Source organism: Hakea prostrata, chromosome 7 (genome assembly GCF_041222555.1).
Source record: "Hakea prostrata isolate BN-2017 chromosome 7, UWA_Hpros_2, whole genome shotgun sequence".
NCBI lineage: Eukaryota > Viridiplantae > Streptophyta > Magnoliopsida > Proteales > Proteaceae > Hakea > Hakea prostrata.
This window is the reverse complement of record NC_142606.1, coordinates 5,247,955-5,269,411: the sequence shown is the minus strand read 5'-3', so window position 1 is coordinate 5,269,411 and position 21,457 is coordinate 5,247,955. Positions and strand designations below refer to the sequence as shown.

The 21,457-nt window shown below is 37.7% G+C and overlaps 2 protein-coding genes across 2 annotated transcripts; both read left to right on the top strand.

Moving 5' to 3' along the window:
• Nucleotides 1-8,806: 8,806 nt before the first annotated feature.
• On the top strand, nt 8,807-15,449 carry LOC149009248 (uncharacterized). The gene is made up of 2 exons (XM_089163237.1): nt 8,807-9,024; nt 12,857-15,449. The coding sequence occupies exon 2, from the start codon at nt 13,228-13,230 to the stop codon at nt 15,109-15,111; it is 1,884 nt and encodes a 627-aa protein (XP_089019363.1). The 5' UTR covers nt 8,807-9,024; nt 12,857-13,227; the 3' UTR covers nt 15,112-15,449.
• Nucleotides 15,450-17,150: 1,701 nt separating this feature from the next.
• LOC149009247 (very-long-chain aldehyde decarbonylase GL1-9-like) lies at nt 17,151-21,449 on the top strand. The gene is made up of 2 exons (XM_089163313.1): nt 17,151-18,026; nt 20,528-21,449. The coding sequence occupies exons 1-2, from the start codon at nt 17,796-17,798 to the stop codon at nt 21,068-21,070; spliced, it is 774 nt and encodes a 257-aa protein (XP_089019439.1). The 5' UTR covers nt 17,151-17,795; the 3' UTR covers nt 21,071-21,449.
• The last annotated feature ends 8 nt before the right edge of the window (nt 21,450-21,457 follow it).

Genomic DNA, 21,457 nt, shown 5'->3' with positions numbered 1-21,457 from the left:
CAGTGAGTAGGTTTAAATGGGATCTTTGTGGTTACCCAAAAAAAAAAGGGGGGGGGGGTCTATGTGAATCTTACTTTTAATTTATTTTGTCAGTATTTAAAGGTGGTTTCTCTCCTTATTGTGTGATGGAAAAGTGTAAAGGGTGTATAGATCTCTACCTGATGGATGGAAGATCCAAACTCAATAGAGCACAACTCAATTTAACCAAGAAGGGTAGAAGTTAACCCAAGCTTTGGAACTTGGGTTGGTAGGCAAAATCTATAATATGGGCTGAGATGTCACAGAGTAAATGACAATGAGATGTGCCTTGATAAGCTTGGGTCTGCAAAGGGGATTTAACTTGGAGTGTGGATCATATCCCCTGATTGTGCTCCCTCTAACAGCTTTACAACCACAAACTATGTTGAGCCGACAAGTAAAAAATAATAAAATATTTCTTAAAAAAAAACTATCACCATAATCCTGTGGGCCCCTTGTAATTTGTAGTCAATAGCCATTGGGGAGCACTCTCGTTGGGGAGATGATCTAGACTCTTCAACTTGGGCTAAACTGGGGTTAAGGCCAGCTCGAATAAGTTGTAGGGTCAAGGCTGAAATTTGGATATAGGATTAGGTTTGAGGCCCATTTTTGAGTGTTTGATAAAATAATTAGAGGTAAAACTTTTGGTAGACCCTATGACTATTATAGGGTAGGGCTGCAACAGGGTCGGGCTAGGTTGGGCTTGGGCTTTTGCAATCCCAAGCCCAACCCAACCCTATATATTCTAATTTAAGCTCATTCCTTTTGTCCTTGACCTGAAGCCCTTCAAAGCTAAGCCAATCCCATTCCCACCCTTATTGGCCATGTCCTTGGCCTAGATTAGTCCTATCCCTAATTAGCCTTGTCCCTAGCCCTAATTGGTCCTATCTTTGTCCATGTTCCTAATTCATTGGGACAAGCATCAAGACCAAAATTAGGACTAGGGGAACTAGGGTCAAGGCTAAAAATCAGGGACAGGTTGTGAAGGGTTTGGCAGGCCAAAGAATAATCTCAGGCCCGCCCTTGGCGCTAACTTGCTCTCAGGGCCAAAATCTTGAGCTCACGTCCTATTTGGGCTAACAACAGGCTTAGATTGGGTTAGGACTGTTATGGCCAAACTCACACCCCTATTGTAAGGTTAAAAAGACTGAAGAGAGAAAAACCTCCATCCTGACCCCAACTCAGGAGAAAAAATCCGAGAGATTCCTAGATTCTTGAATTCCCCCACGACAACGGAATCTGAAATGGTACGTTCCACATTACGTAGATAGTCAACGGAAGAATAAATGTAGAGCCAACTATCAAAAGGTTAAAAGGGGTGATTAAAATGGAAAATTAATAATGATGAGGACTGACGAGGATATTTTGGTCCAACCAATTCAAGAAAGAAAACCACTAGAAGAAGCTGAAGACCTAACAAATCGACGTGATGTCACTTCACTCATACACTCATCGTTTTTTTGGGGTCCACCAATAATCGAGTTCTACTCTGCGACTGATATTTTGCCACGTGTCATACGCATCGATTCTGGTGTTGTTCGTTTCTCGCTTTCTGAGTTAAAAAAATTAATAACAAATACGAAAAGAAAAGACAACGAAAATGGAAATAAATCAATAATTACCCTTTTACGGATTCGAAAACGCGGCTGTAACGCGGATCCCGAAAAGCCTTTTAAGAAGGTAATTAAATGTACTTTCGAATCCGAATTGAATACCTTCTCCACCCCTGGATTCTTATGCCATATTCACTAATCAAAAACCGCCACGTTTCAGATTCTCCGCAAAAACAACTAAACGATTCCTTTGGCACGTGTACGGACGCTGCGCCTAGGCATCGACCGAAACACGCACGTTCGTGAGAGACTGAAGTTGGCTCGGCTTCGAGCCGTTCCAATATTCAATGACTCTGAGCTGATCATCGGCGTGGGCTAAGTAGTAGTGTAGTACATAACTGGTTCTTTCTTCTTTGATTAAGATTTTTATATATATATATATATATATAAGTACGGTGGGTTGATTGGTGGGCCCCATGATGTCGTAAGCATTAGGACTTGATAGTGACAGGCATGTGGGCCTAGTTTCGATCCACTACGCGTCATATCACTCATATCACGTGATTGATAAGATCCAACGGCTAAGATCGAGCCCAATAAAAATGTATTACTTTCTGTTTTTAGGAAAATGCCAAAACAACGTGGCCCGATGGGGTGGATGATCGATTGTAGTGCAGTGTGGGACCACCTCTGTGGGGTCCACAACGTGGTTGTTTTGGACCTTTTTTTAAATGGTATCTCGATCATATGTCAAAGTCAAGTGTAGAAAACTGGTTAAAAATTGCTTGTGGTGAAACGATTCTGAAAAATATATTGATATTGAGCAATACATGACGCACACTCAAATTTTTATTTTTGTCTTTTTTTTTAATTGAGAAGTGAGTTTCCTTTTTTAGGATTCACTGCTTCATCTCTAAAATTTTCAGTTGACTAATTTTAATGTAGATAAATCATTTTTTCGATGGATGTTTTTAATTATTATGATTAAATGTCGCTCTGTCTGATCTTTACATGACAGCCTAACCTTGAAAAGGTGTTATCATACGTGGACAAATAGATTAATGCCTAAGGGCCTGTTTGGTTACATGAGTCTGGAGATTTCAAATTTATATAGTGTAAAAAGGTAAATATCTAGATTTCATGAATCTAGAAATTTTTACAACCAAACGGGTATAATTCTCAGACTCATGAATTTAGAGATTTGAAATCTCGGATTCATGTAACCAAACAAGCCCTAAGGAAATCATACGCTAGTGTTGAAAAGTTTGAAAGATTTGAACCTTGTTTGTCGAGTCTAGATGAATGTATATACTACTACACGCAAGATCTAACAAAGGATTCTACTGTTTTAGTGCTTGTGAGAGGTAAGGGTCATAATATATGGTTGAATCAAACCAAGTGGCTTTATGCTCTTTTTTTTGTGAAGGTTCATTTCATACAATTTCTACGGGTTTTTCTTAAATTTGATAATTATTTGCAAAATGATCAAGTCCTACTTTTCGAGATCTAGTGTAATGAACAAGAAGTCCTTGGTCTCCTCCAAAGCTTCGAATTAGGGTCAGGCTGTTTTAACACTTTAAGACGTTGTTGTCTCGACGTAACAGAATTCAAAACCTATCCCTAAACGAGTTTAGAAATGACTTTCTATTAAAATAGTTCACAAATCTTATCCTCCAAAGCATGTATGATGTAACAGACTTGAAAAGGTATACTTATATCCAACTTATGTATATGTATATGTTTATTACTTAGTGATCTTTTTATTTATTTTTTTATGAGTTAAAATATAAACTTGAAACATTTGAAGGAAGAGGCATGAAGCAAAGCAGATGGCAACTACATATTATTTTATGGATTTAGGGTTACTCCCCAAACTATTAAAGCAAGGGTGGACCATGAGTTTATATTGATTGCAGTTGAAAAGAAATAAGGGAAGAGTCGATTTTGGCTTTTAAAGGACAGTGACACATTGCTTGGAAATAATCGAAGCCACTTAACCAAGACGGCAGGCACCAGCATTGAAGATGTAGCCATGAACGACGTTAATGCATTGAGAGTCACCTTCACCAAAAGCAAGAATTGATTGTCTTTCTTATTCTTTTCTGGTCAATTTTATGTCTTTCTTATTCCTGAGAAAAGTAATTAGAGAATGAATGCTGAAGCCTCAAGGAATTTGCTTCTTTGGCAAATGCCCAGTATTTAGATTTTTATCATTCCAAGGAAAAGCCCAACAAGTTTCCACATTTGACATTTGCAAGCAACCTACCAGTCACAAAGTCCACAACTAGACAAATCTATTCAATGATATGAATGGGATTGGTTTGGGAGGTAACTTAGAGATATGATTTCTAAATTTGTCGATCTGCTTTTATCTCTTACGTAGAAATAGTAAGTTTAAGAAATTTTGGGTTTACGCTTCGATTCGTTTCGGACACCTTCTGTTGAATAAGGTTTACCTTTTCATTTGGAGGCCGGTATGTGTTTTTCTTATGCTTCTTCACTAACCCACGTAAGATTTACTGGGGATTCTGTTTGGTTTGGGTGTCTTGTATTTTATGGGTCCATGTAATTATGGTTTTTGTTGTGTTTGTAATTGAAACAGGGTTTGGGTCAATTACTATTACTGGGGTAAAACTATAATTACATTGTGATTAGGATTTTAAGTTTTATTATAAATAGTCTCTGTGGGATAACCTATAGGCATCAATCTTCGTAGGAGATTAGAGAATCAATCCTTGTTGGGGATTGGAGAACCCATCCTGAGGATAAGGATTGAGAGCAAGCAAAGTGTAGCATTTTGTGGGTATGAGAGTGGTGTGAGGTTTCCTGGAAATAGTGAAACTCTTTTCTCTCTCTGTGGACGTAGGCATGGTTTTACCGAACCATGTTAAATTCTCCTTGTATGCTTTGTTTGTATTCTTCTCCATTCATAGTTGTGCGTACATTATCCCTAATAGATTCCATCTCTAAATTATTTTATCAGTTTTAGACATAGACTCTACATAGAATCCACATAACTTGTATGATGAAAAAACGTCAGAAGAGCATGTATTCATTCTCTCTCTCTCAATCAATCCTTGAAGTCGTGGGCTTCAATTCTTGGTTTGATGATTAGGGAAGGGGGGAACGGGCCAAAAATCTTGGATTTCATTGCATTACTACTTTTGAGTGTTTCAACTTTAAAGACCCTTCTTATAAAGCTATGTCTTATTACTATCAATATGAATTCTTTATTTATACCAGCCTATGGTCTAAGCCTTGAAACTTAAAACAGTTAAGACCAGGAAAGGTAGGAAGTACAAAAGTTTCAAGAGGGCAAAAAGTTAAAGGAGAAAAGAAAAAAAGAAAAATGATTGAACTGTGAAGTGTGAACACAGGTAAGCAGGAGAATTGATGCTAAAAGAGACTTTTAAGGAGATTGAGTAGACTAGAAGAACAAGTTAAGGACCCAATAATGGTAATGACACTGATTGTCCCACTCACCCTTTTTAAGTACTTTTTTTTTTGGGTTAGGGTTTACTTATTAAAGCAATTTTTTCATCACCAAAATCATTCCTATTCTCTGGAGAAAGCCAATTTGAACATATGTACCAATATAACAATAACGGCGGAGTCAAGATTTGAATGATGATCACATAAAGAATTCATATAGATTAGGTGGAGATTTTCTATAATAAGAGAGGGCTAAATGGAGGAATTTGAAAGAAATGCGAGTGATCATCAAACAGAATTTTGAACTATCAACCAAGATTTCAATCTAACGACTCGAGTTGTCACGTAGAACTGAAGCAAGGTCCATTGAAGCGACCATGAATCCCCTGACCCTAGGAAACCTGTGGTCCTAATAATAGCTGCAACTATTATTATTATGCAAAAGTTTTCAAAAGAAGAGGGGGAATTTTGGACATTGGTCATTTGGTTAGTATCTAAAATTTACAATTTCTACTCCCCAAAAAAATAAATTGTGTGAATTTTGAAAACAAATTTTAAAAAACATTTTCACTTATCTCGATGAGTCTTAACTAAGCCAACCATTACATCATTATGAGAAAGAAGTAATTAAAACTAAAGTGTTGTCATTTTGTCATTGGATGAAAATGGGACCATGTACATTTAAAATATGGTTAACACGAGATAACTTACGTGTTCACCTTAAAGTGAATTTGATTATAATTTATTTGTATTTTAATTACTCTAACTTACTTTAAAAGCGATTCCTATATATTTTTAAATTTTTCTTCTCGTGACAGGAGTGGATGGGTAACGAAACAATTCACTATATTTGAATTTTCAAATGAATGGTTTTTTTTTTCTTCTTCTTTTTGTTTATCGTTACTGAAGAAAAAAATAGGTGGACAGCGCACCACAATATATCTGAATGTTTCTCCAGTAAAATAATCACCAGTAACTTCTTCTTTTTTTTTTAATTTTTTCTCAGCTAAAAATTAGATGATTTTTATTCTAGCTTGATACCAACTTTAAGTAAACGGCTAAAAAATAATTAAAATTTTATTTATCATTTTATAAAAATAAACAATTATTAGTAGGGGAGGATAAGAAAAGAAAGAAAATTGATGAATCCTTTTCCGAACAAAATAGAGAATATAAACTAGTGTACTTTGATGTGAAGACAAATATCAATTTCCAAGGACATTTTTTTTCTTTTTTTTTTTTTCGTTTGCCAAACTCGGATTTTATAAACCGGTGGTTCGACCCGCGTTGCACATCTGGCTGTGGTGGGTGAGTCTCCCAGGGGAATTTTTTGCTTCCACAAGGATTCGATACCGGAACCTTGCTTAAGCGAACCAAACTGCTTACCACTTGGTCCAACCCCGTTGGTTTGACATTTTTTTTCTTCTATAAAGAATATTTTAGGACTTTATTCTATATATTTTATAGAGATATTAGTCAAATAATCAAATTAAAAAGAGAAGGGTGTTTGGTCGTGTGTCTTCTACACTAGTGATTCAAGTCAATAATACAATTATAAGGTGAGATTTTTTATATATTTTTTAAATCACTATATTTACCTCTTGACAAACTTTACAGCCACCCAAAAGAGTATTGGAAATTGGCCAAAAACTAGTTGATTCATTCAGAACAATTTTTGTTATTTGAGAGATGTAATTTTACTTTATATTTCAAATGATTTGATTAACACTTTAGTAAAGAAGATTCTCACTATGAGTTTGACTCTTTGGCTTTTTAGTTGTATAGTATTTTTTTATGTTACGAGTTTAAATTAGATTTGTAAATGGATAACTGAAATCTGCCTCTGTATTTGCATTCGTATTCATTTAAAAGTGTCATATCTAGAATTTTTCTTACCGAAAAATATCTGTATCCGTTTGTTAAGTAATCGGATTCGGATTCTGATAATTGGTTATCGAATTGAATAATATCCGGATAAAAATTTATCCATATAGAGTAAAGTTTAACATTTTTTTTATCTGAAAAGGAATGATAATCGGATTTGAAAACCCGTAATTGGATATTCCAAGATCGGAAATTATCCGGTTAGAGTAAAGTATAAAACATTTTTCTCTAAAAAAATGGTTAATAATTAGATTCGGAAACCAGTAAATCGATAATCGAATTTGGAAAATCGGAAATAAAAAATTTAAAAAATGACAATCACCAATCAATAATCAAATAGTTTATTGGATCAGATTATTATCGGATATCCAATAAAGTTCTGGATACGAATTCGGATGCCTACTCTAAATTTCTGTCTGAGTCGGATTCGGATTTAGATACGGTTTTACTAATTAGATTCAGATTTGGATACTGGTGCATTCGAGCTGAATCCAATCTGTTCAGAGCTTTAGTTTAAATCTCTTAGAACTAGGAACAAAGCCTCGCATTGTATTTAAATTACATCTAACACTCCCCCTTTAATGATGGTCAAGGTACATTAACTTGGCTAGGTGAACCTCTCAATTCAGAAAGAAGAAAAAGAAAATCTCAGTTTATCAAAAATCGGAATTTGCCTTATTGACTCGATCAACACCAACCTGACTCGGCCGGTTCAGTGGACCGAGTTTAAGGCTACAAGATTGTACCGGCGTCCTCAACCGTAGTACTTTTTTCTTCTTTAGTACATTTTATTACAGTTGTACCGCACCTTAATCATTTGTAAATAAATATTAATTTTTAAGTCTGATTAACCACCAATGACCAACACCATTCACCAATCATAACAACGTGAAATTACCGAAAACTTCCCTCCCCCAACCCCCAAACGACAAAACTGGAAGTCCATATTTTCATTGAGTTTCGAGAATCGTTAACTCGGGTTCGAAAAACGCCGACAAGGTGACAGTTACAAGACAGCACTCGACCGTTTCGTTTTTCTTTGTGCACTCCACCATTTCTACGGACGCGACATTTTGAATGTTTTTATTAAAAGATAATTAAAATTACAAGAAAATAAGACAAAATTACGTACACGAGTAAAAGAACCGTTCAGCACGCGAGGGTGGACCACTTGGAGCCGCCAGTGGTCTAAAACAAGGTTCAGATTGGCTCACCTTTAATTTTTTTGGTTCAATCGAAAATTCAACTTACTAATACTCCAAAGGCCAAACCACACCTGGGTTATTAATAGGTTCTTAAATAGTTCTCCCATTTTTAGTGTTAAAAAGGATTGAACAATTGAGTTCGGATCCTCTACAAATACAAAACCATTTTTTCTTGGAAAAAATTCCGATCTTCTCCTACAATTTTTTCCAGTTAAAGAATTTTTTTTCCAATCAATTCAGGGTTGGTAAAATAGTAAGATCCATACTTCTTAATGGAAATGTTATGAGTTTAACCTTTGCAAACAACAAAGTTCATTCTAAAGTTACAATCAAGGTGTGCACAAGCCCGTCCAGATAAACCTCAAAAAAAAAAAAAAAAACCTCTTTCCAGGGTCTCTTTCATCAATTCAGCTTTGAGATTCTATAACCAATTTGAACCAGTCATGTAGTATTTGATTTGGCTCAGTTATATAATACCGGTTTGGATTTGGTTTGATGCTGGTGTTGACCACTTTAGACTTCACACTGTAATCGGCTCGGCGCGTCACAGACAAAAACATAAATGAGCATGAGAGTCAGAGACGTCGCCGTTTGCCAGCTCAGCTTTTCCGTTTATTAGCTCAGCAGGACCTAATATTTGTAAATTAACTTAATTTGGTGTCATCATCGATAACTGGTCCCGTCTCTTTCCTTCTTTCCTCCTCTTTCTTGCTATTTTCGCTTCGCCGGCTCTGTTATTTTCCATTTTTTCTATCTATATTTATACTCTCTGTGCAGCCCTCTTTCTAGCTCTTTTCTCCTCGTCTCCTCAGCTTTCTTCTTCTTCTTCTGCTTCTTCTGCTTCTTCTGCTTCTTCTGCTTCTTCTTCTTCAATCACTTTTCAATCTGCTAATCTTCCCCTGGATTTGCTACATGTCGTCTCGATCTGTGAGGTATCTTCTTCTTCCAACTTCTACTTTTTATCTGAGCTATTTGTGAATTCGTTTTGCGAATTTTACATGCGTTTGAGGTTTATCTTTATCTACTTTTGTTTTTGGTTTTTGAGTGAATTGAGAATTATTTGTTTTTGTATCTGCTAATTAACTGAACAAAGGATTGCTCAGCTCCTGTATATACATAGTGTTTTTTTCTTTCTTTTTTTCCATTTCGATTATTTCTATATGCTGGTTCGAGATTTTTTTATTTATTGATTTCTGCTTAGAATTTTTGTAATTCAGTAGTTTATTTGTTGATAATTTTGTTTGGTGATTCCGTGTCCAACTTAGTATTCTTTTGGTTTAAGCCCCTTCGTCAAAATATTAAGTCTTGATCTGTTTTCCTTCTATATTTTGTTATTTTAGTTCATTAAATCTCCGTAGCTTACTTTTTAGATAGTTATTTTACGTTTCTGACTTTTTTTCCTTTTTTGGGAGTCGGAAATCATGCCTGTTCAAGTGTTTTCAGCTTTGATCTCCTGGATCTGTGGAATTTTTGAGTTGCGTACTCTGATAGGCTACTTGGAGCAGCAGCTAAACCTTCTAACGATTCAGTGGAGTAACTAAAGTTGTAAACTTGTTACTAGCAAGGATTAGCTATTTGTTTACCTGCTAGATCTGTAGCAATTCTCAACTCTTATTCTTATATTTGATATTTATGCTTTAGGAGTTGCATTGAGTTTCGAAGAAGGTTGATTATAATTAATTATGAGCCATCTCATCAAGCCTTTTTGCTCTTGATACTTGATTGGAGATGATAACCAATAAGACAAACAACGGTTGTGTCTTCCATTGCATTCTTATTTCATGAATTGGAATAAGTTAGCTTCTGAAATTTTCTCATGTCTTTTAAAATTCCCCCTCTTTTTATTGTTCTGTATCTCGAGTTTGTTTTTCAAGTCAGGTCCTCAAGACCTCAATGTCGTGATCTTGTAAAATTGGAGGTTATAAAGATTCTTGTAACTTGGATGGTATTATTTCTTTTGAACACACTTATATAAATTTATGTTTAAAGTTATTAACCGTTCTTATCTTTATCCACTTCTATGGGCCTGTTCCTAAACATGTTGACTATTAGAAGCTTGATGATACATCTGAATATACATACCAGAGTTAGTTGTTTGGATAATATTATAAGCATATTTATGGTTCTGCTGAAAGGTCCAAGAGTATTTCCACACACCTCCCCCCCCCCCCCCAAAAAAAAAAAAAAAAAAAAAAAAAGAAAAGAAAAGAAAGAAATACCTGGGAGTATTCACTTCATGACAGCCCAATAAGAAGTATGTCTGTATTGTTCATTAGTTGGTCATCCACATTATAGATAAGCTCTGAGATTTAATATGTGGAAATTTTGTTGTACAATAGATTCCAAAGACAAAATGGTAAAAAAATGCCACAAAGAAATGCATATTTAAGCTATGATTGTTTATTTGGCAGCAGTTTTCTGCTTTAGTTCATCTAGTTAGTGGATTCACTAATGGATAGTTTAGATTTATCAAGTCTTTTATTTTTTATTTTCTTATTATTGTTTTATCAGTAGTCTGCATACTACTGGCATGACTATTTTTGTTTTCTTTTTGAGTAGACTAAATCTCTTGTATGTGAACTGGAGCTCTGCTGGTGCTTTACTTTGTAGAAAAGGTTTTCATGCATCTTATCACTTGTATTGCCGTTTCATTGTAAGTTTCAATATTTTGTGCAGATATTGTCAGATGGAATAATAGTCTGATTTATTTTCACTTTCAGATAGACTCGATTGTATTTTACTGCTTATAGTTTAGGTGAGTCCTTGCCTATGGCTGTTGGTGCCGTAGATGACAAGGGGAATAAATTTTCGAATTCAAGTGGTGGGAGTTTGTTGATGGGACAAGATTAACATCATATGGTCATGTCATCAGCGGGCATTAGATTTTTCTTCCCCCACTGATGAGGGAAAACTTTCACCTATTGTTATATCGATTCTTGGTTTTTCCTTACTGTTTCATTTGATTTACTAGTGTTATAATTCATTTCTTTGGACATACATGTATCCGACACTACATCTCCAAAACAAATGTCTGGTGAAAAATAAAATTGGTCAGGTTTCTGCCCACCATGTTTTTGGCTTGTTGAAGTTGTAAAACATGGTGGCTCACATAGGAGGAGAACTCCCTCATATATATGATTGTTAAATTGATTGAGGCAAGTCATCTTTGAAACCGTTTTAAAAGCTGGAAATCATTATGGTCTGAATTGTTCATATTCTATGTTTTATCACTGTCACTTTTAATCACAGAAAATTATTCCCTTTGGTAGTTGTAGAGTCATTCCCTTGATCAGTTCGAAGGATTAATATTTCCAATGTAATGTTGTTATGATAACTTGGTGAATCCTTCAATATTTATACAAGTAGTTTTTGGTTAAGATGCTATGTAGTTCAACTCCATCAACCAGTGGATACAGTGTGTATGTTTGAAATCTATTGAGAATGCATAATTCTAGACCATCCATCTGGAGTGTTTGATTTTCCTGATATGGCTTTTACTCTTGATCTAAGTATTGTCTCTTGCATAAGCATAGCATTTAGGATTTGAATTGTCTGTTGCTAAATTTTGATTGTCATTAGAGACTCTACAGTTAAAGTCCATAAACAGCCCCCCCCCTCCAAAAACCCAAAAGTCCCTCTCCCAAGAAATAACAATAAAAATTCAGACTAAGTGTTTCTTTTCTGGATGAATTAAATTTAGATGAAACAAGAAAGCAAGTTCTGTGCTTTTCGAAAATTCAATGCTTGAGGTTATTTATTGCATGATTTTCTCTTACATATTGAAACATGACAGGGATTTGTTTGTTCCAAGTTATTGAGGGAAATTTCTAATGAATTTGGTTACGAGATCTGTAGGAAATGAGTGGAAATTTATATGGCAAATCTTTTAACTTTGTGTGCATGTATGTTTGTGCAACCTTTCATGTTATTTCTTCTTTTAATTATTTTTTATTTTTTGAGATATTAGCTAGGGTTAGAGCAAGTACCACTCATAAGAGTCCCTGAAGCCTGATCTTGGTGTGCTCCAGTAGCATTTACTGATGATGTGGTACTGGGGGCTGGGGGCTGGGGGCTGGGGGCATATTTGTGGACGACTTGTTTTTCTGGCCTTATTGCCACTAAACTGATTCTAATGCTTTATGTGAAGATCCAAGATCTTTGTATGACCAAATGGTATTGTATAAGGTGCATTCTGGTCCAAGGCTCCCTTTTCCATTAAAGTGACCAACCAAACAGAGGAGCTACTCTGTTGGAGAAATAACATCCAGAAAATTGGTAGGAAGTTATTTTTCAAATTTTTATTATTTTTTTTATTGTGTTGCACTTTGGGATAATAGTATATGTGCCTTTTATACGAATATACTTGCCTTTTGATTTCAATAGGATGACCATGACTTATTTTTAATTGAAATAAATGAAGCCTTTCTTCATGCTTACTATTTTGCTGGCTAATCTGTTAGTTCCAGGTTAGATGGTTCAGATTTAGGACTCTATGGTGGGTTCTTTTTCTAGGCTTCAGATAGTCTAGGTAGTTGCGCTTTAGACTGGGGCCATTGGGTATTGATGTGGCTTTTCAATTGATCAACTAAAAATTACTCTGATGTCTGATTCTGGCCTCTGTATGCAAGAAATACAGACATTCTTTTACCCAAAAAAAAAAAAGAAAAAGAAATACAGACATTCAATACGGCTTTTAATGTATGTTTAGAATCTTTGGTGAATTATTATGCTGGAGTTCTTATATGTATATTTTTCCTGTTTCAGGTTTAAAGAAACTTAAGAATTCTTGGACAGAAAAAGATGCCATGGGTCCTGTCTACTTTTCGATCTTGACTTTTCTCATGAAGTGTTCTTCCACACAAATGTAATAAGATAATCTTTGGACTAAGTGTTCTGCATTAAGGCAGTAATTGGTTCTTCATCAGTGAAAATGGACAGATCGGACACTTCAGGATTTGTTAGTGGTGGTTGTCACATATTCAAGTTCTTTGGATATTTATTTTTTCTACATAAATCCCCACAATCGCTTGGTTGTATGGTTTATCTTCTAGGGAGGCCTTGAAGTCTGGTGGACGTGCTCTTGGACCCTCTGTTTATTGCTATTTTTCTAACAGCTACTTTGTAACATACGGAGAATGGATCTTAACAAGATGGATGTGGTGTTTCTTGGTAAAGGCGAACTGAAAAAAAATGACAATTTTGGTGATACTGCTTTGCGCCTGGACTGTTTAGGCTATGGGACATTTAGTTCTGTGAGATGTGGTGATTCTGGCAGTAACCATGGTATAAATTCTGCTAAAGTTCCCGATGATGGTTGCAGGTTAGTACTTGGATTGGGGCCTGCCCCAAGCTCCTACAGTGATGAGCATTATCCAGTTGGGACAAGAAAAAGCAAGGAATCTGTCACGACTTCTTTCCAAACTTCATCAGCTGCAGGTGATTCAGATATCCTAAAACTTGGCCTTTCTAGAGGGACTGGAGATGATCCAGTAATGCATGAAAAATCAATTTCGTCTCTAAGCAATGTCACTACTTCCTGCCTTCAAAGCCAAAGTAGACAGTTTATTCCAGTTGTTGATGAGGGTTCAACTTCAGCGAAGAAATCAGGTGGCTATATGCCATCCCTTCTCCTGGCTCCTAGGCTGGATAGCAGTGAAGTTCTATTCCAGACTCGTGAGCTTTTAGAATGTGGGACCAACACCCAGCAACCTCATCTCCACTTGAGTCCTGAGCCTTCAGTTACCACAGATTACTCAACAGGCACTGCATCCGAGTCTGCAGGTCATCGGACACACCACCCTAAGAAGTGCAAGTTCGAGGGGTGTACAAAGGGAGCAAGGGGGGCATCAGGTCTCTGTATTGCCCATGGAGGTGGGCAGAGATGCCAGAAACCAGGATGCAATAAGGGTGCTGAGAGCAGAACTGCATACTGCAAGGCTCATGGAGGAGGCAGGAGATGCCAGCATCTGGGCTGCACCAAAAGCGCTGAAGGGAAGACAGATTATTGCATAGCACACGGAGGTGGTAGGCGTTGTGGTCAGCCAGGATGTGCCAAGGCAGCTAGGGGAAAGTCGGGACTGTGCATTAGGCATGGAGGGGGCAAAAGGTGCAAGGTGGAAGGGTGCACGCGTAGTGCCGAGGGGCAGGCGGGATTGTGCATTTCTCACGGAGGTGGCCGGAGGTGCCAGCAACCTGGATGCACCAAGGGAGCCCAGGGTAGCACCGTATATTGTAAGGCCCATGGTGGGGGAAAGCGGTGCATATTTGTTGGGTGCACCAAAGGTGCTGAAGGAAGCACACCGCTCTGCAAGGGGCATGGTGGGGGGAAGCGCTGCCTGTATGAGGGTGGAGGCATATGCCCTAAGAGTGTACATGGTGGGACTGATTACTGTGTTGCACATGGTGGAGGCAAGAGGTGTGCCGTTCCAGGCTGCACCAAGAGTGCTCGTGGTCGCACAGATTGTTGTGTCAGACATGGTGGTGGGAAGCGATGCCGGTTTGAGAACTGTGGGAAGAGTGCGCAAGGGAGCACAGATTTTTGCAAGGCTCATGGAGGGGGGAAACGGTGCACTTGGGGTCAGGGAACATGTGAGAAATTTGCCAGGGGAAAAAGTGGGCTATGTGCAGCTCATAGCAACATGGTCCAGAGCCAAGAGGCTAGCAATGGTGGAACGATTGGGTCCGGACTCTTCCGTGGGCTTGTGTCAGCTTCGACAGTGGGAAGCAGCTTGGACGAATACTCTTCTTCTGGACTAAGTGCCATTTCTGATTGCTGCATCGACTCACCCGAAAAACCAGCAAAACGACAACGGTTTATTCCCCCTCAAGTATTTGTTCCTCCCCCAATGAAATCATCATCCTCTTCTGCGCTGCTGGTTCCTGATAGAGGGGAGGAAGGAAGCAACTTGAGTAGTGGGAACAGAACCTTTGATTTTATGGTTCCTGAAGGGAGGGTCCATGGTGGGGGTCTTATGTCTCTCCTTGGTGGAAGTCTGTCGAAGTCCATTGATGGGATGTAAGTTTAGATTGGTATAAAATTGCAACTTGCAAATGTTATATTTGTGGTTCGGGTAAGGGTGTGTTTATAGTCCTTAGGTTAAAACTGTCCATAAGGTTCTACTTGTTCATGAATTTGGTTTGATTTGAGTTAATACTCTGGGATTGGTTGTGGATTACTGCTGCTACAACTTAAAAGCAGCTACCATGTATTGTAGGTTCTCTTAATTTTTTCCCCCTTCAATGTGGGTCAGTGGAATAGCCTCATTTTCCTTCTAAGTCTTTCCAAATCTGAAGATTCTGAAAACTGGATGGGACTTTTCCTGTACATTTATGATCTCTGTATGTAAATAAAAGTTTATTTTGAGTTCTACTCAATTTGTTCTTTTTTCTTCTCTCCTTTCCTGCTATCGTTTGCTAGAACTTTTAGAATGTAGTTTCAAATTTGCCCTCAGTATCGGACGTTGGTCTGTGGGCCCATGATATTTTGTTGGGAACTGATAACTTCATATTAGTGGAGTGGAGGAGTAACACACAGGTAGCACGAATCTGTTGGTGAACACCGTCGAGAAATTTCAAATCTGGATACAAGTCTCTTTGCGGCAAGCTTGAATGCCTTTACGGTAGCGCCGGATGGCAGGTCTGACCCTCCTCCGCACTTCTGATGTTACCACTGCGACAATCGAACGACTTTTGTGTCCGCCCTTGAGGCGTGTTGTTTGTCCGCCCTTGAGGCGTGTATTTTGTTCCCCTATGTGGGTGTTGGTGTTTATTTGGTGCTGTCTTTATTGCAGCATTATTTCTAAGGTTATATTGGGCTTTGAAACATCCCTTACTTAGGATGACCCTTTCTATTGCATGTATGACAGTTTAGTCGCTTTCCGCTCCTTGGTTTAGTGTGAACCTTGTGTTTTCATGCAGCTGTGTCTGTACTTTTCTTTTTTTAATGAATGAAGTACTGTTTACCAAAACAAAGTCTGTACCTATTGATTAAGAGGTGCTAGTAATTATATGGACTCAGCAATCTTTTGATGGTGGTCCCATGACTTTTAATAGTTTTGAAATTTATTTTTATTCTACCCAAATTTTTTTTTCTTTTATTTTCTTTGCCAACTCACTTCTTGAAGCTTTTTATGTGGTGAATAAATTTAGTTTTTTTTGTTGGGTAGTGGAGTGGGAGAACGTAACATGCTGCTACCACCATTCTAGAGGCGCATCAACAAATTGATTTTTTTTACTTTTTTTTTTTAGTAAACATAATTAATCATTAGAAGGCTTAAGTCAAGGGAAATTAAATACAAAGATCAATTATCCAAGGAGTGTAAACGTGCCACACTGTCTTACATTCAATAAACAACATCCTCTTGGCTAGGAAATGAGCAAAACCATTCACCTCCCTAAGGACAAACAAAAAAGAAACATAATTAAACTCTATCGCTAGAGTTTTTATATTCGCTAGAATCGAGCTCATGGTGATAGGTCTGAGTGTGTTAGCGTCCAAGATGGTGTCCAAAAGGGATAAACAATCTATCTGTGCCATGATAATGGTCAAATTATTATCCTTGGTCCACTTCAGGCTCTCTAGCAAAACAAGACCCTCGCCTCAAAGACTGTCCATTAGTACTCTAGGGATAGACACAATACACACCACTTCGCCCAAAACCTTTCTACCCACAAAACTCAAGCCACCATGGATATCATCCACTAGTAGGGCAATATCACGTTTGAGCACCGAAGCATCTTGTCTACCTTCCATTTAAACGAGGATTCCATTCTTTGCTGTCCAATTTGATATCTTTTGTATGGTTAAGATTTAATAAAATTCACGTGGTGTTAATCTAAAATTGGACACCACAGCGTATCATGTAACACCTGCTACACTAAGCAATATATATATATTTTTGGGTAAATGTAAAAACCTAGCCAGTTTTCAAAATATATTCCAAAAATGGTGAATTTTTTTTTTTTTTGGTAAAGAAAATGTTGAATCTCAGTTTTCCTCGAAATATATTTAGTACATTATATTAGTAAAAATATAAAAACGAAAAAAGAAAAAGAAAAATCCTGACGAAGAACAGAAGCTAGAGAGATATTGGTCCTTACTGCCGTGGATAGGGGATACACAGCGGTGGGGGAATCAGAGGAACGTTTCGTCTCTGAAGTGTGAAAACAGGGACGAAGGTTCTTTGAATTCCCCTCTCAGTAATCTCCCGAGTCTTCTTGTCAAGAAAAATACTAATTTTTAAGCAACAATTCAGTGTTTCTACGAGAGGAGAAAATCGTTGTCACTGTTTGTCTTTTTGGGTGTCTTCTCTCAATTCAAACTCATTTGACTTCACCTCCCCAGATAGTCTTTGTCGGATTCTTCTCTCCTTTTTTTTCTTTTTCAAATTCTCTCCAATCGCAACGGTAAACCGCTCCTTGTCATCCATCCTTTGTTGTCCATGTCCTGATGATGAAAAATGGAAATTTTTCTTCCCATCTGAATCCCTACATCTGCACCCAATGCTGGCATAGATCTGAGGAAGAAACCTCCGTCGTTTGTTGGGTTTTCAAAACGAGCGAGAGATCTGCAAGTTACAACCGATTTTGCTGCGAAATCGCTACCAAAACGCAATTTTAAGGAAAACTTGGTCTGGGCTCTCTTTTGGGCGAAGGAAGTTTCTGATTTACTACGAATCTTAACCTTCAGTCCATTGGTTCAAAGATGGTTTTCTGGGAAGGATATTTGAGTGATGAAGCGATGGGCACCATCGCACCTGTTGTAGTTTACTGGTTATACGGTGGAGTTTATCAACTATTACCACCATTGGATCATTTCCGTTTGCATACAAGAAAAGAGGAAGACGAGAAGAACTTGGTGCCCTTGTCAAAAGTGATAAAGGGTGTTTTGCTACAACAACTAGTTCAGGTAGCTGTCGCCCAGGTGCTCTTCTTGGTCAGTACCGGAACTCTGATCATTATTGCCATTCATATTTTCTTGTTACTTGATGAATTGGAATATTCCTTTAAAGCAATTTTATTTGCTCCTGGTCTCCAATAGCCATATATATGCAGCAACCTAATTTTATTGTAGAACAGAGATTTTATTAAGCCTAGAGTCATTGTGTAGTTTCTTGGTTATCAACTGAAATGTATGTTCCTCTGTCTATTGGACTTGAAATTTTGTTCATGCAAATGTATGGTTTCAGTTGTGAAAATCCAGGCTTAAACCCCACTAGAATATTATGACTCTTAAGCCCAAAGCAATCTCAGCTTCTTGCTACTTTAGTTTCTCAGAAGTATTACTTCTCTAGAAGTAGGGGAATTTTTAGTTGGCTACTCCTTAATGGTAATGGAGATCAAACTCTTTAAAATTTTGAATCTGCATATGGTTCCTTCCCTATAGGTAGTGGGAAGAGAAATTTGGGATAAAATCATGCACATATTTGGTTGCAGGATGGGAGAAAAGCCGAGAGGTTGGACCCTGTGAAAGCACAATTTTTGAAGCAACCCATGAGCCTCTACGGGATGAGAATCACCTCCATGAGGGACCTCAAATAGATAATCTGGAATAGCCTCTTACTGTCTCAAAATTAGACAACATATCAAAATCCATCATCTTCCTTTTCCTTTTGTGCTGGTGGTTGTTTGGGGGATCGGGTTAGGCAAAAGAGTTACTATAGGTAATAGTATTCCATAGATAGTGGAAAGAGAAATTTGGGATCAAATCATACACATATTTGACACAGGATGGGAGAAAAATCGACAGGTAGGGCCTTGAGAAAGCAAAAGTTTTGAAGCAACCCATGAGCCTCTACTGGATCAGAATCATCTCCCCATGGTACCTCAAATAGATAAACTGGAACAGCCTCTTACCATCTAAAAAATAGGCGATTTATCAAAATCCATCATCTTCCTTTTCCTTTTGTGCTGGTGGTTGTTTGGGGGTCAGGTTAGCAAAAGAGTTACTATAGGTAATAGCATTCCATGATAGGTCTAGGTGTCCTCAATTCCAATCTTCTGGGATATCGGTATGAGAATCATCTTTGAAATCACTGGAGAATAATCCCAACCTAGAAACTGAAGGCACCACATTCTTGTAATGCTATTTGAGAGGAGTTTTGCTCATAAAAAATCGTTCTTCTTTAGCCAATGGCAAATGAAAAGCCTTCCCAAGAATTTTGCTTTGCTTCCAAAGAACCAGTGGTCCATGGGGGAAGGCAATCAGATGATGGTGGGTTATTTCTTGGGCCAAAGAAGCCATCAGATGGTGAACAAATAACAAGTCAATTCACACTTGATCGTTTATATACTTTTTGTAGGTGTAAACATTATAACTTCACTCTCAACTAAGGCCGTCACCACCTGGAAGATTCCCAATTATAAGATGATGATAGCACATGTAGATCATATTAGATTGTGAAAATCAAGTGGACAGTGTTTCAGATTTCAACTTAGGGCATATTAAACAAAGTTCTTGGTGATCAAAGTTGTTATTTTCTGTCCTGCAATCATCAAACGCCCCCCCCCCCCGGGGTCACTATCTTTATGTTTCTATCTGGACAATGAAGTGCAAATATGTCAGTTATTTTTCTGGTCCTGAAAAATCTAAGTCCACAATAGGGTATACACACTTACGGAGATGTGATTATTCCCTCGACAACCAGGAAATTATACATTGACTTAGATTGAGAATATTCTGACTTGTCTATAAACTACAAATATATGTACTTTCTGGTTCCTTTGTCAGTACTTTTCACCTAGAACTTATCTTCTAGGTGAAGGAAAAATGTGAAGAAAAACAGCATCAGTGATCCCCTAAGCTTCTTTAAGAGAACATTTAATTTTTGTTATGTTGACTATTGGACTATTTAATACATTTCAATTTGTATGTTTCTTACATTCCTGTAACTGGCCTACATCCTTCTACTGAAATGTTTCTTTTGCAATTAGGTTACTGGATTTTGACATATCTTTAGCTTTGTCCATTTGTGTTATTGGTTCGGTAATGCTAGACTGTAGAATATGGCTCCTATCATCCCAAGGTTCCTCTTGACAAGGGATGTGGCCTTGTGGACTGAAATTTGGTTGCATCAGCAATAATCTGTGTAAGTTGAGTATACCTGTTGGGATAGCTTGGGATATATCTGTTAAAGCCCCTGGTAGTGCTTCGATCACCATTGTGGGTGAGAAGTGAAAGTATGTAGTATGTTTAATGATGTGTTAAATTGGGTCTAACTACATTACATTTCATTTGACAATGTTACTTAGCTTCTTGATCACCTATTTTTATTGGAATACCTGTCATTCTATCAGTTCATTAAGGTTGACATTTCTTAGCCCATTAATGTCCATCATGAATCATGATGCATCTTGGTATTGCTTATTGTTGCATTTATATCTATCTATGACTGGATGGGAGATGAATAGATCATATTTTCTTGGCTTGTGGTGCAGTTGACCTCGAAGACAAGTTCATCCGGAGTCCCAATTCAGCCCTCACTTCTCATTCAACTTGTGCAGATCTTTGTTGCGATGGTGGTCATGGACACATGGCAGTACTTTGTGCATCGGTATATGCACATTAACAAGTTCCTCTACCGTACTGTCCACTCGCAGCATCATAGGCTAGTTGTACCTTATGCCATTGGGGCTCTTTACAATCACCCGCTTGAGGGTCTCTTGCTTGACACTTTCGGTGGTGCTATCTCGTTTCTGGTGTCTGGAATGACTGCACGTACTGCCGTGATATTTTTCTGCTTCGCCGTTATTAAAACTGTTGATGATCACTGTGGACTTTGGTTACCTGGCAACATCTTCCATCTCATCTTCCAGAATAACAGTGCCTACCATGACATTCACCATCAACTCCAAGGTTTAAAATATAATTATTCTCAGCCATTCTTTCCTATTTGGGATAAACTTCTTGGGACTCACATGCCTTACAATCTAATAAAGCGAGCCGAAGGGGGCTTCGAAGCAAGGCCAGTGAAAGATTAGTTCTCACCACAGACCAGTGCGACATCTCATGATCGTCTTGGTACATGCAGTCGAGGACTGGCATCAAGGTTGAAGCCGCGCTTCTTCTTGATTCAATCCCGTAAATGGAAAAGACAGACCCAGGTATGAGGTAGTGTGAGTGTCAACTTAGAAGTGGTTAACAGTTATTATGGCCGGAGGTGGAGTTGGTGACTGAAATTCAATTAGGTCATTGCCATGCAGGAGTTGGAATTGTACCTTTGAGCCATTTTGTGCAGTGTATTGTTCTTGTTACAGATCTTGTTGTTTATTGATTGATGTATTTTTACAATGAGGATTTTGTATTTGTTGATTCTGTTTTGCATGAAATGTTATTGAGCTTCATGACAGATAAATTGGATTAGTGAC